Genomic DNA, 14,413 nt, shown 5'->3' on the forward strand with positions numbered 1-14,413 from the left:
GAGGTCAGAGAGTTATAGGACTGCTTAAGTAGTCACGCAGGAGCAAGGGAAGCGCTCTTCACACTGAATAACTTCTAAAGAGACAACGGTGAGAGCAACATAAAGGTGGGTTCTGATTACATCTCCTTGAGTCCTGCTTGCACACTGATTATAGAGACAGTCTAGGGATCAGTTTGCAGGTGCTCTAGTGTTTTGCTTTTTATCGGGCAAGCTAAATGTTGTTGTGATATTTGAAATGTATTTTGTATGGACAAAACACACTTTCCATTCCATGGACAATCCACCTATGTCTCCATTTATTATGTCGTCTGGGTGGTTCTCAGAAGTCAGTTTTGCACATAGAAAAAGGACGGTTAGGGTCTGTTTTTGTTTATAAGTTAATAGTTATTTTAGTAAAGTTGCAAATCCACAGGTCAAGCTTCCCATAGCTTTTAAATTCAGTATTGTTTTATTTCATTTACAAACCGAATAGAATTTAACAGTCACTGTAAGGGGTTTTATCATTCACTTAATTTAATTATCTTAAACATTTTAAGTGACTTTTATAAATTTAATATATGTGATTTTCTTTTCAAGTACTTCAACTATGTACAGGACTATGTAATTCTTATAAATACAGTAAATTAACTTATTTTTGTATTCCTTTCAAGTTAAACTTATAAGTCTAAGTAAACTACTTGATTTTACATTTTACGTTGAAATCACCAGTAATTTTTGATATTCTAATATGTTAAATTATGACTATTTTATGTACTTAGAGCAGTATAACCAAATCATTCTTAAACATATCACACATTTTAATAGTATTAAAATGTTAATGAAATAACACATTATTTTATACTTAACTCTAAGTTTCCAAGAATTAAAAGATACTTACCCACATAAGAAAGGACGGCATCCCAAACAGACTGAGATTCACAGTGACCTGAGAATGCATATATACCAGACTGATATTCTCTTTTTTCCCCCAGAGTGATATTCTTGAAAATCGTGATTTTAATGATTACTTCGTATATCATATGCTTGCACCAGAATTTCACCTGCCCATCCCCATTGGTTTCCTTCAACTTTTCGCTGAAGTCAGACTGTGATTAACACCGTGGACACACTGTTCTGTGTTTCTGAATGTTTCCTTAACATAGGCACCTAGAAAGGTATGGCCGTTTTTCAGAACTCTTGATAAATATTTGCTGATTGCCTTTGCAAAAGCCTGTCTCCAGTTTGCGACTCATGAATATTGTATTATAACCATCCTCTCACCATACCCTCACCAGCATTGAGTATAATCTTTTTTAAAAGATTAGTTTATTTATGTATTTATTTTTGGCTGCGTTGGGTCTTTGTTGCTGGGCGTGGGCTTTCTCTAGTTGAGAGGAGTTGAGGCTGCTCTTTCTTGCTGTGCGCGGGCTTCTCATTGCAGTGGCTTCGTTTGCTGTGGAGCACGGGCTCTAGGCACGCGGGCTTTGTAGTTGTGGCTCCCGGGCTCAGTAGTTGTGGCTCGTGGGCTCTAGAGGGCAGGCTCAGAAGCTGTGGCCCAGGGACTTAGTTGCTCTGCAGCATGTGGGATATTCCTGGACCAGGGCTCAAACCCGTGTCCCTTGCACTGGCAGGCGGATTCTTAACCACTGCGCCACCAGGGAAGTCTGAGTATAATCTTTATTACTGTCATCTTTTTCATCACCGTCATCACCATCATCATCATCTCTCATCATCTCTGCCAGCTTGCACGTGTGCAAAGGAAGTCTCACTATTTGGGATTCACTTATTTCGTTGCAAGTGTGGTTGAACGTGCTTTGCGTGTTCATTGTGCATTGAGCTTTGGAGCATCCCTCACCCCTTTGGCCAGAGGATGGGATGCTGGCGGCTGGGCCCGACCACCAGAAAGCCAGGCCTGGGTGGAGCCGCCGCCATCCTAGAGCCAGAGGGCGCTGCGATCCCAAGTTTCCCATCCACCTCTCCCCCAGCCCCCCCCGCCCCGTCCGGACTGGGCCGGGCTGGGCCGGGCTGGGCAAGGGCGGGCGGCGGGGGTGGAGGCGCAGGCTGGGCGCAAAGGTTGGTGTCTTCGTGCACGGACCTCAGCCGGAGGGCCCGCGGCACCATGACGGTGGGAGCCAGGCTCCGAAGCAAGGCGGCGAGCAGTCTCCCGCGCTGCGGGCCCCTCGCCCGGGGGCTAGGGCGGACGGAGGGGGACGAGGAGGCGGCTGCTATCCTGGAGCATCTGGAGAGCGGGGCCGAGGCGGCGGAGAGCGGGGCGAGCGAGCAGCGCCCGGGGACCCGGGGCGCGCGGAGGGTGCACCTCGCGGTCCTCCCCGAGCGCTACGAGCCGCTGGAGGAGACGGCGCCGGGCGAGAAGCCCAAGAAGAGGTACCGGCAGAAGCTGAAGAAGTACGGCAAGGTAGGCATCCCACCGCCGCCACTGTCCCTTGGAGGTCGGGGAGCGCGGGGCGCCCGCCCTCGAGCTGGAGTCGGCTCCCCACCGTCTGACGGTCTCAGCCTCTCTGCGCTGCCCTGCACCCCCTCGGCCTCCCACGAGCACCCCCTTCCCGGCATTCACTCCTGGAGCCCCGAGACTGCTCACTCTGTGAACTGGGCAGTAAGGGGAAAGTGAGCTGCGGGGAGTGATAGAAATTAAATCAGAGGTTTCCCTGCGCACTGCTCCACGGCTATCCCGATGCTGGCGGGTGGGTAACTTTCCCAAGGGGTCGCTTACCCAGGTGGTTCTTGTCCTAGGTGTGTCTTTCCACTCCCTTGTGTAGTTGGTAGGACGGGAATCAGTGTCCCTATTTTAAAAGTGGGAATACTGAGGGGTTAGCGTGGTTAGGTGACTTGTAGAAGGTGACCCAGTTGGAAAGCAGGGAGGTACAGCCCAGTTTGTCTGTTTTCCCGCAGACAAACTAGTAGGATATTCTACTAGCTGAGAATTGTTTGGGTTATGTCTCCCAATATTCTCAAGGTGATTTCCAGGGCCTGGGAGCTCAACACTCCGTAAGTATTCACTTGTGGGGTGGGTGGGAGAGAGAGAGGTAATATGAATATGGGACAAAATGGCAGTTCCCTCCCTAGAGATCAAAGCCCCAAAGCAGTTCCCAGGTGCTTTGGCCTGGAAACGCTTGAAGCTACTGCTGCCTCTGGTCCCTGGGATTGGACAAGGCCACCCAGAAGATAATCACAAAACTCATTCTATCCTGGCCAAAGGGCAGGGGCCCCATCTGATATATCATCCAGTCCTCCGGTGACCTCTTATCATACCTGAAACCGAGGTCGCCACACCTAGAAACTTAGCTTTATCATCTTCTTTAAAGGTATGTCAGCAGCTTTGGGAACAGTAAACAAGCAGGCAGTGGTATAGTATATTAATAAAAACTATAAAGTTGGGACTTTCAGGCTTAGAGTCATGCTAGGACGAATTATCCTTCTTCTTGGTCCCAGCTGATCACAAAAAAAAAAGCCATTGGGCTTCCCCGGTGGCGCAGTGGTTGAGAGTCCGCCTGCCGATGCAGGGGACACGGGTTCATGCCCCGGTCCGGGAAGATCCCACATGCCGCGGAGCTGCTGGGCCCGTGAGCCATGGCCGCTGAGTCTGTGCGTCCGGAGCCTGTGCTCCGCAGCGGGAGAGGACACAGCAGTGAGAGGCCCCAGCAGTGAGAGGCCCGTGTACCGCAAAAAAAAAAGCCATCATTTGCCTCTCAGTTGGTGAACTGATAATGTGGAAATCTCAGCTCAGAGGCTGGCTGAGCTGAAGATGCTTTGAAGGTTCTCACTGTGTGCCAGGCATTGTGCTGAGCACTAGAGATACAAAAATGGATAGGATACAGTCCTGCCCTAGAGGAGGCCACAGCCTCCCGGGGAGACGCTGCCATATGGGGCACCACCATGGAGCTGCATGGGAAGAGCCTCAGCAGTTAATCTTCAGGGATGAGGTTGTAAAGTCAGAGAAGTTTTCAAATCAATGGTGACATGGAAACTGGGCACAGAAGGATGAGTCAAGGTTTCACAGGTTAATGATGAGGTACTAGTTCACATCCACTAGCATAGCTATTATTAGGGAAAAAGAAAACAGAAAATAGCAAGTGTTGGTGAGGATGTGGAAAATCAGAATTCTTGTGCATTGCTGGTGGAAGTGTAAAATGGGGTAGCTGCCGTGGAAAACAATTTGGCCGTTCCTCAAAACATTAAACACAGAACTACCATATGATCTGGCAATTCCACTCCTAGGTACATACCCAAAAGAACTGAAAATAGATACTCAAACAAATATATATGTACATGTTCACAGCAGCATTATTCACAATAGCCAAAGAGTGGCAACCACCCAAATGTCCATCAGTTGATAAATGGATAAACATGTGGTTCATACACACAATGGAATACTATTCAGCCGTTAAAAGGAAGGAAGTACACGGCAGACACGCAAGGTCACATATCGCATCTATGATTCCATTTATATAAAATATCCAGAATAGGTAAATCCAGAGATACAGAAGGCAGATGGGTGGTTGCCAGGGACTGAAGGGAAAGAGAAATGCAGGGCGACTGTTTAATGCGTGTGGGTTTGCCTTTGGGGATGATGAAAATATTTTGGAAGGAGGTAGAAGTGGCGCTTGCATAACATTGTGAATGTGCTCAATGCCGTTGAGTTACTCACTCGACAATGGTTAATTTTTACATTATGTGAATTTCACCTCCCCTAAAAAAAAAGAATTTCACCAGGTAAAGAAGGGGTGGCATCCAAGGCGGAGGGCAGAGTGCTAGCAGAGATGAGGCAGGTGAGAGCTCTGGAGTGAGTGTTACATGCTAGTTCAATAGACCAGGAGGCCAGGCGGGGGGGGCGCTGTCATGTTGGAGTTGGATGTGCCCTTTCTGCCCTTCAACTTCCATTTTCTTGATGGCGAGCGACCAAGAAGGTCGACATCTAAGCTCCAATATGGAGGAAGCAGATGGTCCATCCTTCTTTGTTGAAAATCCATGAGAATAGCCACGTCTCCGCTAGAAATGTGGGGAGGTGACTTTCCCTGCTTTGGTCACCAGGTGAAACTTTATTGCACTTGGACCATTGGAATAAGGAATGACCTGCAAATAGCTCAATCCTTCAACGAAGGGTGAATAAAGTTCCTTTTTATCTGTTAACCACTCAAATCCTTCACCCAAGTCCCTTCCTGCTTCTATTTAAAGAAAGGTGTTCGGCTTTTGTGAACTGTCCTAGGATAGGTTCCCCTTCCCCTGCTGCCCCTTGGCCCCAAGCAGGGTCGACCCAATGCTGTGCTGGGTCCAGTCTCTGGCAGGAACCTCTGGGCTCGAAAGGCTGGGTGCCTGGGACTCTTGGCAGTCAGTGGCCCCAGTTGATTTTTTTTTTTTTGCGGTACGTGGGCCTCTCACTGTTGTAGCCTCTCCCGTTGTGGAGCACAGGCTCCGGACGCGCAGGCTCAGCGGCCATGGCTCACGGGCCCAGCCGCTCCACGGCATGTGGGATCTTCCCGGACCGGGGCACGAATCCATGTCCCCTGCATCGGCAGGTGGACTCTCAACCACTGTGCCACCAGGGAAGCCCTAGCTTTTTTTTTTTTCCCCCAGTTGATTTTTAAGTAATGATGTGAGTGTTCAGTTGGGCAGGAGTTGCTGGGAGAATGCTGTTTTCTGGGTGCAGGGAAGGGGAAAGGGTGTGGGTTTGCTGTGCTCTTACAGGCTGCCGGGTGCTCTGTTGCACATACGATGCACAATTACCCTGAATCTTCTCAACGACCTTAGAAAGCCGTGGACTCCCATTATGCAGTGAAGGAAACTGGAGTTTCAGGAAGTTAAGCTCTTTGTTGAAGGCCACACAGCTGGAGAGCAGAGCTGGGAGTCAGGAGTCTCCCCTGGTCCCCGCCTGCTCAAAAGCAGTTAGGGTGGAGGGACAAGGGGGGTGAGGGAACCAAACCCCAAACTTAGCTTCAAATAGGAGGTCGCCTTTCCCAGGCACCTCTGAGAGCCACAAGGAGAAGCGCAGATAAGGAAAGTTATTAAATTTTATTAATCGGGCAGCTAGGAGGGGGTTGGACAAGGGAAACACAGGGTGTGGAATAACCTTGACCTCAAGAGGAAGAAAAATGTCCCATGTCTAAGTAAGGGGTTAGGACAGGGGCCCTGGAGCCAGACTGCCAGGCACCAGCTGTGCTCAGCCTCCTACTGTTTGTGTGACCTTGAGCTCTGCTCTCCTCTCTGCCTCGGTTTCCTCATCTGTCACATGGGTTAATAAATACTAGGGCTGTGGTAAGGAGCAAATGACTGTAGTCCATGTACAGGTCTTGGAACGCACCTGGCATATGGCGAGGGTCCTGTCGTTGTTGGCTGTTACCTAAGGGGATGGTGGAGAGGTCGCATATGACTGTTCTCTGATCAGTTTTTAATGAGCTCTAACTCAGAAAAACATCAACTTCTGTAGCTGACAGCCCATCTCAGCTTTGTGCCTGGGTCCTGACCAAATTTCACAAGGGAAGACTTGATTTTTATACTTGGGGGAAAGGGATCTTTGTTGAGAGCTGATTCCCTTTTGGAAACCGGGGGTGGGGACAGGGAATCCTCGACATCTTTGGGGTTACCCGGGAACCCCCAGAAAAGCCTCACTCCCTGTATTACTTTGCCTGTAACAGATTACCACAAATATAGTGATTTAAGGCAACACAAATTTATTCTACAGTTCTGGAGGCTAAAAGTCGTCTTCCCTGAGCTACAGTCAACAGGCTGGTTCCTTCTGGAGGCTCCAGAGGAAAACCCTTTCTTTGCTCTTTTCAGCTTCCAGAGGTCCCCACCTCCATGTTCAGGGACAGTGGCACAGCATCTGCAAGTCTCTCTCTGTCTCTCTGCTTCTGGCACCGCATTGCCTTCTCGCCAACTCTTCCTGCTTCCCTTCTGTAAGGGTGGTCGTCTTTATTTGGACCTTTATAAAGATATAAGAATCCTTATATGGGCTTCCCTGGTGGCACAGTGGTTGGGAGTCCGCCTGCCGATGCAGGGGACACGGGTTCGTGCCCTGGTCCAGGAAGATCCCACATGCCGCGGAGCGGCTGGGCCCGTGAGCCATGGCCGCTGAGCCTGCGCGTCCGGAGCCTGTGCCCCGCAACGGGAGAGGCCACAACAGTGAGAGGCCCGCGTACCGCAAAAAAAAAGAATCCTTATAATGATTGGGACCCCCTGGATAATCCATGGTAGTCTCCCCAATTCAAGATCCTTCATTAACTCACATCCACAAAGTCCCTTTTGCCATATGAGGTTACATATTCACAGATTCTGGGGATTAGGACATGGGCATCTTGAGGGGAGGGCATTATTCAACCTACCACACTGTCCCATGATCCCCCAGGCCCCTCCGCCCCTCTGAGAGAGTATATGGATTGAAACTCTACTCAGATCAAAAGATTTCAAAATCTGCTCCCTCCAGTGACACTGAAATGGTCGATGCTGTTTTACATTTCTTTGCATCACATTTCTCAAATCTGTGTTTTGACTGTGTTCTAGCTAATGAGCTATTTCAGTAACGTTTTTTTTCTCATTTGCAAAGATGAAGTGACAAGCAGTTCTTTAAAATAGCAGGCTGAGGGAATTGGATGTACAAATACCCAAAATGTCAAGTTTAATGCAGGCCACCCATGATTCTAGGGGCTTGGCTTATAAAGGATGCTCTGGACTGTTAATACTTACTCCAGGAGGACAGTTTTTGTCATTGTTGTTATTTCTAACAGGTACGTAAAATTCTCCCGCGGAATGTTATTACACATTTATAGAGATGTTTCTCTTAGCAGCATCACTGCCTCCCTGCTCCCAACACACACCCTAGTGTCTCATTGGGAAGTTGACGAGGCAGTGTCCTGGGAATCAGTGTCTAAAGAGGCCATCAGAGTGACCTTCCTCTCCCAGAACTCCTCCTTTGGCCTGAGAACAACCAAAGGAAACACCAGGCCCTTTCTGGATGCTGGGCATACAGTACTGAGCACGACCTCCTTCCGTTATTCTGAGGTCTCTGAAAGCTGACGTAAGCCAGAAATCATAGGAAAGTGCAGTCTTAAGAAACTTTCCTGAACAGATAACAAAATATCTTAGATTTCAGAATTACCACCACAAACGTAAATTACTGTAGAATAAAAAGAGGCAAAGGTTATTTTCCAATAAAGATAGCTGACCTTGGGGGGCCAGTCCTACTGCCTGCATTGGGTGCCAGGCACCGTTCTAAGGGCTTTCCTTGCGTAAACCTTTTTAAGCCTCTTCACCCAATGAGGCGGTTACTAAATATGCCCATTTTATAGGTGAGGAAACTGAGGCCAATGAGAATTAACTAAGCGATTGGGCTGGAATTTAAGCCCAGGCCGCAAGCAATCAATTGCAAGGTTACATACTGCCTTCCTTAAAGAAGGGAAGTGTATGTGGGGAGGAAGGACACAGGCCCTGAGGTGAGATTTCTTTGGGATTGAACTTCAGCCCTGCCTCTTACCAGCTGTATAATCATGGATAAATTTAACTCCCTGGTGCCTCCTTCTTGTTGAAGCCTGACAGCCAAAGGCCTCTAGGAATGCACTAGTAGCCAGTCCAAGTTAGATCTGTCCGTCTGTTGCAGCAAGGAAGAGTGTGTGCCAGAGGGATCTTGAGGCCTCAAAAAGTAGAGCCCTCAAGTAGAGAACTGAATATTTGAGTCTGAGCTGAAGATATAAATATGGGATTTATCAGCATACAGGGAATTCTTAAAGTCATTGGAAATGGATGAGACCACCTGTGGAGAGATTCTAGCCCAAAATATTGTTTTAAATAAAAAGTAAAGAACAGTACTGAACAGCTCCAACATTTTAAAGTTTGTTAGAAGGGAAAGAAAGCTGAGCAGGGTCATAAAAAAGAGTGAAATAATGCCATTTGCAGCAACATGAATGGACCTAGAGATTATCATACTAAGTGAAGTAAGTCAGACAAAGACAAATATCACATAATGCCACTTAAATGTGGAATCTAAAAAAAGATGCAAATGAACTTAATTACAAAACAGAAATAAACTCACAGGCATAGAAAACAAACTTACCAAAGGGGAAAGGGGGGGGAGGGATAAATTAGGAATTTGAGATTAACAGATATACACCACTGTTTATAAAATAAGCAACAAGGGGCTTCCCTGGTGGCGCAGTGGTTGAGAATCTGCCTGCTAATGCAGGGGACATGGGTTCGAGCCCTGGTCTGGGAAGATCCCACATGCCGCAGAGCAACTAGGCCCGAGAGCCACAACTACTGAGCCTGTGCGTCTGGAGCCTGTGCTCCTCAACAAGAGAGGCCGCGACAGTGAGACACCCACGTACCGTGATGAAGCGTGGCCCCCGCTCGCCACAACTAGAGAAAGCCCTCACACAGAAACGAAGACCCAACACAGCAAAAATTAATAAATTAATTAATTAATAAACTCCTACCCCCAACATCTTCTTAAAAAATAATAATAATAAATAAATAAACAACAAGGACCTACCGTATAGCACAGGAAACTGTATTCAATATCTTGTAATAACCTATAATGGAAAAGAATCTGAAAAAGAATATATACATGTATGTATATATATATGTATATGAATAACTGAATCGTTTTGCTGGACACCTGAACCACTGTAAATCAACTATATTTCAATTAAAAATTATTTTAAAAAATGAAAGCTGAGGAGGGGCTTCATGTGAGATAAGGGAAAACCAAGAGAATATGGAGTCAAAGAGGCCAAATGAGTGTTTCATGAAGTTTGTCCAAAGCTGTTGAGAGTCAGGGGGAAGACAGAAAAATGCTCAGGCAGCATGTTGGTGGCAGATGGCCAGGACCAAGCAGCCCTGGATGGTCAGGGGAGAGGAAGAGGGAATAAGAAGGGAGGAAGTGGAAGCTGTGTGTGCAGATGGCGCTTTCCACTGGCTTGCCGAGAAGGAGAGCAGAGACCCAGGCAGGACCTAGAGAGGGGTATGGAGTCAGGGGGACAGCGGAGCAAATCTGTAAGCTGATAGGAATGATGCAATGGGGAGGAAGAGGATGGTGAGATTGGAGAAGGGAAAGCTGGGGGCAAGGTGAGAGAGGGTACCAACAGCAAGTGTCAAGGAAGTGGCCTTGGGGGAAGAAGGCCATTTTCTCTACTGGGACTGGGACACCAGCAAGGTGGGAGGAGAAGCTGGGGCAGGTGTAGACAGCGGTAGAGGATGAACGGGTTCCCTAATGACTTCCGAGTCAGTGAGAGATGAAGTGGGATCATCTAATGAGGGTATGGACACTGTGTGTGTTTCTCTGTGTGCATTGGGGGCAGAGAGGCTTGTGGAGAAAGGAAAAGGTAAGAAATAATATCTGGGAGAGAGGGACAGTCAGCCTGCTGGACTGACAGGCTAGGCTGGCCATGCAGTGTTGGAAGTCAAAGGCAGGTTTGTGATTGTGATCAGGGATTTTTTTTTTTTTTTTTTTTTTTTTTTTGCGGTACGCGGGCCTCTCACTGTTGTGGCCTCTCCCATTGCGGAGCACAGGCTCCGGATGCGCAGGCCCAGCGGCCATGGCTCACGGGCCCAGCCGCTCCTAGGCATGTGGGATCTTCCCGGACTGGGGCACGAACCGCGTCCCCTGCATCGGCAGGCAGACTCCCAACCACTGCGCCACCAGGGAAGCCCCGTGATCAGGGATTTTAAGTGGTTATTGGAGTTGGAAAAATCGAGGGTGTAGAGACAAGATGTGTGATGATGTCCAGGTCACCTACATGGCTGTTGTCGTCACGGAGAAGGATGACGGAAGTTGGGGGTGGAGAGAGAAAGGGGGAGGGGCAGCAGCACAGTGTTAGTCGGTGGTGGTGGTCTTCATTTTTCTGTTGCGATTCCACTTGAATCCCTTGGATGCCCTCAGTCTAGCACCAGGCCTTGAAGAGAAGGAGGAGGGAGAGTGGATACCAAGAAAGAAGGGCCCAGTCGTTACCCTCAAGGAGTGTAGAATTGTATTGGGAACCAAGACTTCCGTGGATGCAGCAACGACAGAGCAGTAGGAGATTTTAAAGACACGAATGTGGGTCAGAAAGGGGTGTGCCCTGGAGGCAGAGGGAGGACTGGGTGGGCTTTCAGATCAGGTGAATGATGGAAAACTCTCGACCCAGCCTTCAGCAGAGCCAGTAACTTAGCTGGAACAGAAGAGAATGGGCTTTGGTTTAAAAAAATACAACAAGGGCTTCCCTGGTGGCACAGTGGTTGAGAGTCCGCCTGCCGATGCAGGGGACGCGGGTTCGTGCCCCGGTCTGGGAAGATCCCACATGCCTAGGAGCGGCTGGGCCCGTGAGCCATGGCCGCTGGGCCTGCGCGTCCGGAGCCTGTGCTCCGCAACGGGAGAGGCCACAACAGTGAGAGGCCACAACAGTGAGAGGCCCGCGTACCGCAAAAAAAAAAAAAAAAAAAAAAAGCAACTTCACTGCTGTTTCCAAGAAGATCTCTGAATGATCTGGAAACATGCGGGGCTGGAAAGCCCTTTTCAAGGTGCCGATGTCTGTGCTGAGCCCCTGGGTGTTCGTATGATGGGGTTGGGTGTGGGACACCAGAGAGCTGAGAAAACGCTAGCTGGCTCATTTGCCCTGGGAAAATGAGGCGAAATGATTCTTTATGTGTGGCACCATTGTGCATGGAAGATTACAAAGTTGCCTCACCTAACCCTTTGCTTTTCTCTTCTGTTCCTAAAAATAGAACGTTGGGAAGGTTATCACCAAAGGATGCCGCTACATCGTGGTCGGCCTGCAGGGATTCGCTGCTGCCTACTCCGCCCCGTTCGGAGTGGCCACCAGTGTGGTGTCGTTTGTCCGCTAGTGGGAGCTGCCTGGGCAGACTGGAAGCCTCTGTTCCAGGAACAGTGCGAATCCGGGAGCATCTCAGACTTGAACTCACAAAATACTCGGAAGAAAGAAAACGTCTTGGTTGAATTGGATGAGTGTTTCCGATGAGTCATCCCCCTCCAACTGCTGAGCTCTCCACATGTCTGGGACACGGGTGGCCCTGGTGGACAATCCCGCAGAGAATTAGGCTGAGGTCAGGTTTGGGATTAGGGTTAGTTCGCTAAAACTGGAGCTGCCCGTGAAGGGGGCAGCGGCTGGTGTGGAGACAAACACTTGACAGAAGTCCGCGCTCTGGGTGGGTAGCAGAGTGGTGATTAGGGACACGGATGGGGGATTTGCATCTGGAGTGAGCTGATTTGCTCAATTCTAGAAAGCGCACAGGCTGACGGGACTCCCAGCCCTTAGCTGCTTCGGTTCTGAGGACACCCAAGGAACTGTTTGTTCCTGAAGTCATCCCCCCATCTCCTTCCTGTACCCCTTTGCCACAAGGAGTTTTAATTACAGGCTTGAGAAGAAGGAAGGAAGGAAAACCTCTTTGAAGGCTACGATGCTTTGAAAACTGTGTTGACGATGTGTCATGACTGTTTCAAGTAGATGAAGGCTTGTCACTTTCACCTTCTCTGACATGAATGTGGAGGTGGTGATGAGGGTGGTAGGATCTGCAAGTTCAGATGCAGGTTGTTTGAGGGAGAGAGCACTCCTGAGGGCTGCCGGGCCCAGGCCAGCCCAGTCCAGCCCAGTCCAGCCCAGCCACATGGAGCTGGCCAGACTCTCTGGCAGGCAGATGGCTGGCCTCCTGACTCAGCTGCCTGGGGTACCATCAGCCCCCTCGTCCTCGACATCAAGCCGACGAAGGGTGCTCTCTCTGGGGAGAGAGGGAGGTGCTATACCTGGAAATGAAAGTGTATTATTTAGAGAAGGAACCAGAAGGTAGGAGACAGGTACGAAGGAAGCAGAAGAAGGATGCTGGACGAGAGAAGCGGAAGCACAGGTGCCAGGTCTGTGTTATCAGCGCTGGAAAATCTTAAGCTCTGGGCGGGGTCCGGGGGAGGCTGGGTGACCAGAGACACCGTGCTGGTGCTTCCAGACCCTCTGAGGCCTGTGAGCTCACATTGGCTGCCTTTGGAGCAGCCTTTCCTCTTCCGTGCTGCCCAGTTTGACGTCATCTCAGCTGGATTCAAAGTTAGGATGGGCGAGGGTCCCGGGCCTGGAGGGTGACCCGTGGACTGCCACTGGACCATCGGACAGGGGGGTGCCCGCTGCCAGCCTCCACGATAGGCCCCTGTTCTGACCTGGTTTCCAGAATGTCCCGAAGTCCAAAATAGTTATTACGGACCAGTCTGCAGGATTGGTGGCAACACCTGCTTGTTGCCCTGTGAAGTTTCCCAGGGCAGGGAAATGAGGGCTCAGTGCTCGTGCTTCCCCCGTCAAACCCAACCAGGTGGCACCGGGAAGTGGAGAAGGTTGGAAGACAGACAGATGGACAGAAAGAGGAACGAGTGGAGGAGAGCGTTGTAGCCGGGAAGCTAGATTGTGCTTCACCTTCTGGAGGCTCGTGTTGAAGATGAACTTGGACCCAGTTCCTGCATCATTAATATCGGTGAGGAAAAGAGAAAACAAATGGTCTTGTTTTAGCTCAAATGATGAGAGTTGATGGTGGAACATTTTCACACATGTACGATAATTAGAGCCTGGCCACGCTGGGAGTCAGGGAAGAGAGGCGACATCCATGGAAGAAAAAGCAAAGCATCGTCTGGGGGGAAAGAGAGTCAGGCCTGCGCGACCTGCTGTTCACAGGAAAGGCAGACGGGAAGAAGGAGCCTGTGTGGGTTTGAGGACGCCTGCCCGGTGGACCAGTGCTGCTGGGCTGCCCCCAGAGAAGCCCGTGGAGTCTCCCAGGGGATGTAGAAGTGTGACCTGGGAGGGACGAGAGCGGCTGAAGCCTGTCCAAGGGAGAATCGCCCCCGCTTACCCCCAAATTAGAGACATTATAAGGCCAAGCACATTCGTCCCTCAACGTTTTAGAATTCTGGGTAAGAATTAATCCAGAAATTTCAAAAGTCAAAACCTTGCAGGGATGGTCCTGGGAGCCAGATTCGTGTGCACAGAAGATGAACTGCTGTAAACTGTCACTCTGCTGAGTTGTCATTTCCCCCGAGACAAGGCGCCCATGCTGCAGATTACCTTTTCGCCGTCTCTTTCTCTTTAGTTTTTAAAAAAATATATCAGCATCCACACCCTACTAAAAATTGAGTTTTAGAACCTTCCCTTTACACGATTGACCAAGAGGCTTCTTTTGTATGCTTTTCTTCCATATCCTGTGAATAAAAGCCCCAATTTGTCTAATGTTTCTGTGCGTGAAGAGTTTTTCACCCCTTCATGCAGTGGGGGACACCTCCCTGGGGCCCGCAGCACGAGCCCAATGCTCCCCAAGACCAAGGGGAGTGATAGGGGCCCTGACTCACTGGGGACTCTGCTTGGGTGTTAAAGGGGGACTGTTCCCCAGAGAACGGGTGTCAGTGTGCAGGATCCTCAGTTCATGCATTTGTTAATAACGAAGATTTCCAGAACCTCTGATTTGG

The 14,413-nt window shown here is 49.5% G+C and overlaps 1 protein-coding gene across 1 annotated transcript; it reads left to right on the forward strand.

Moving 5' to 3' along the window:
• The first annotated feature begins 2,077 nt into the window (after positions 1-2,077).
• On the forward strand, positions 2,078-14,160 carry LOC309958185 (required for drug-induced death protein 1). The gene is made up of 2 exons (XM_082833849.1): positions 2,078-2,395; positions 11,686-14,160. The coding sequence occupies exons 1-2, from the start codon at positions 2,099-2,101 to the stop codon at positions 11,803-11,805; spliced, it is 417 nt and encodes a 138-aa protein (XP_082689975.1). The 5' UTR covers positions 2,078-2,098; the 3' UTR covers positions 11,806-14,160.
• The last annotated feature ends 253 nt before the right edge of the window (positions 14,161-14,413 follow it).

The sequence above is a fragment of the Leucopleurus acutus genome, assembly GCF_964270905.1.
Source record: "Leucopleurus acutus genome assembly, chromosome: 2".
Lineage (NCBI taxonomy): Eukaryota > Metazoa > Chordata > Mammalia > Artiodactyla > Delphinidae > Leucopleurus > Leucopleurus acutus.

Coding starts and splice junctions, on each gene's coding strand:
- LOC309958185 (XM_082833849.1), top strand. CDS start 2,099: ATGACGGTGGGAGCCAGGCTCCGAAGCAAGGCGGCGAGCAGTCTCCCG. Junction 2,396..11,685: donor AGCTGAAGAAGTACGGCAAG/GTAGGCATCCCA, acceptor TCCTAAAAATAG/AACGTTGGGAAGGTTATCAC.